The sequence below is a fragment of the Colobus angolensis genome, unplaced genomic scaffold, assembly GCF_000951035.1.
Source record: "Colobus angolensis palliatus isolate OR3802 unplaced genomic scaffold, Cang.pa_1.0 Scaffold64, whole genome shotgun sequence".
Lineage (NCBI taxonomy): Eukaryota > Metazoa > Chordata > Mammalia > Primates > Cercopithecidae > Colobus > Colobus angolensis.
The window spans coordinates 680,656-682,627 of record NW_012120043.1 but is presented as its reverse complement, the minus strand read 5'-3'; the positions used below and the strand labels follow the sequence as shown (position 1 = coordinate 682,627).

General features: G+C 62.4%; 1 protein-coding gene across 1 annotated transcript in view; it reads left to right on the top strand.

Annotated features, from left to right (window-relative positions):
• R3HDM4 (R3H domain containing 4) overlaps positions 1-1,972 on the top strand; it is a 36,904-nt gene that overhangs the window by 32,391 nt on the left and 2,541 nt on the right. Inside the window, exons 5-7 of the mRNA XM_011964094.1 lie at positions 262-347; positions 719-804; positions 910-965. Of these exons, the coding sequence (XP_011819484.1) occupies positions 262-347; positions 719-804; positions 910-965 (228 nt within the window). The remainder of the gene's footprint in view (positions 1-261; positions 348-718; positions 805-909; positions 966-1,972) is intronic.

Sequence of the window (1,972 nt, the reverse complement as noted above, 5' to 3'; positions counted from 1 at the left end):
GAGTGGGTGGGGCCTCATGTATAGCTGGGGCAAACATACAGGTGAGGGTAGGGCCAGCTGGATGGGGTGGGGTCAGGGCCTCGTGTGGGTGGGGCCTGCTGGCTGTCTGGGTGGGGCCACAGTATCGGGGAAGATGTGGTTTGGTGGACAGGAGAGGCCAAAGCACAGATGGGCGTGGTCTTCCTCGGGTGGGCGTGGTCTGGCAGGTGGGCAGGGCCAGGACGAGCGCCCCAGGACTGCCCCATTCCCCCACTCCTGTAGAGGACCCCGCCTATACGCCCCGTGAGTGCTTCCAGCGCATCAGCCGGCGTCTGCGAGCCGTCCTCAAGCGCAGCCGCATCCCCATGGTGAGTGCCGGAGTGCCAGGCCTCGCCTTTCTACCCGCCTGGTCTTTTTTGAAGGCCCGTTTCCCAGGCACAGGTTCTCACCCGGTGCAGGTCGTGTCAGGGGAAACAGGGCAGGATACAGGCAGCTGGACCAGGGCGCTAGGTAGGAGGGCGGGGCAACGAAGGCGGGCACTGCGGGGTGTGTAGGAGTTCCCTCCACGGAAGGCACAGGCAGGAGGTGGCATGGTGGCCTCAGAGACAGTTAAGCAGCCTCACGTGGTGGATCAGAGGTCATGTTCGAGCCCAGCGCTGTGGGCTCCTGGGGGCCTGGACCTCCCTGGCCCCCACCCGAAGGCCCTGCAGTGCCCTAACCACTGGGCTGCCCTCCCCAGGAAACGCTGGAGACCTGGGAGGAGCGGCTGCTTCGGTTCTTCTCCGTGTCCCCCCAGGCCGTGTACACAGCCATGCTGGACAACAGGTAAGGGGGGGCGGCCAGGTGGGCAGACCCTCCCAGGCTGCGGCCAGGTGGGCGGACACCCCATGCTGCGGCCCCTGCACGGTGCTCACTGCCCGTTTCCCACAGCTTTGAGAGGCTCCTGCTGCACGCCGTCTGCCAGTACATGGACCTCATCTCGGCCAGTAAGCGCCAGTGGCCCCCAAGACCCCAAGTTGGCCAGCAGCTCAACCTGGGAAGGTGGCCAGGGTCCCAGGGTCCTGGTTCCTCAGAATGGGGCCTGGTGGGGAGGTGGGGAAGGGGGCTGGAGTGGGGATGCTACGAACTCAAGGGTGGCAGTGGGACCCTGCCTTGAAGTCACCAGAAGCTCCCTGCGTATCTAGCCCCACGCAGGGGACCACAGACACCCCTCCATCTACATCTTCGGGGCCTGGGGTGGAGGTGATGAAGCCTGGCTTTGAGGGACCTCGCAGAGCCAGAGATAAGATGGGAGGGCACAGTGTCTGGAAGGTTCTCATTTAGCCCTGGGGCCCCCCGCATACCACACATGGGACCTCAGGCGAGATCCCCTACTGGCCCCTGGGTTCCACTTTTCCAATGAGGCGCAGTCTCCGAACTCACCCCCCTAGTGAGGGTCTGTGCAGGCGCCTGCTGGCCCCAGGCACCCCATCTGGTCCTGAGCCTCTCACACCTATCTCTGCCACCCGCCTGGAGTTGCTGAGGTGATGGTTTCCATGGCAACCTGACGATGCCTCCCCCTGTTCCCTCTGTGGGAGATGCAGCCCCCATGCCTGCCTCTGTTCAGAACATCGGGCCTTGGCTGGGGGTGCGGGGCTTGGAGCTTGGTGGGTGTGGAGCTGTGGTCCTGATGCAGAAGAGGAGGGGTGCCAGCAAGATGGGGAGTAGAGGATGGGGGTCCCAGGCAAAGGGGACTGCTGAGGCACAGAGCTCACATGGGACATGGCTTGTTTTTGTTGTGTTTGTGTTGGTTGTTTTTTTTGTTTTTTGAGACAGAGTCTCACTCTGTTGCCCAGGCTGGAGTGCAGTGGCATAATCTTTGCCCACTGCAACCTCCACCTCTGGGTTCAAGCAGTTCTCCTGCCTCAGCCTCCCGAGTAGCTGGGATCACAGGTGCACACCACCACACCCGGCTAATTTTGTTTTTGTTTTTGTTTTTGTTTTTGTTTGAGAC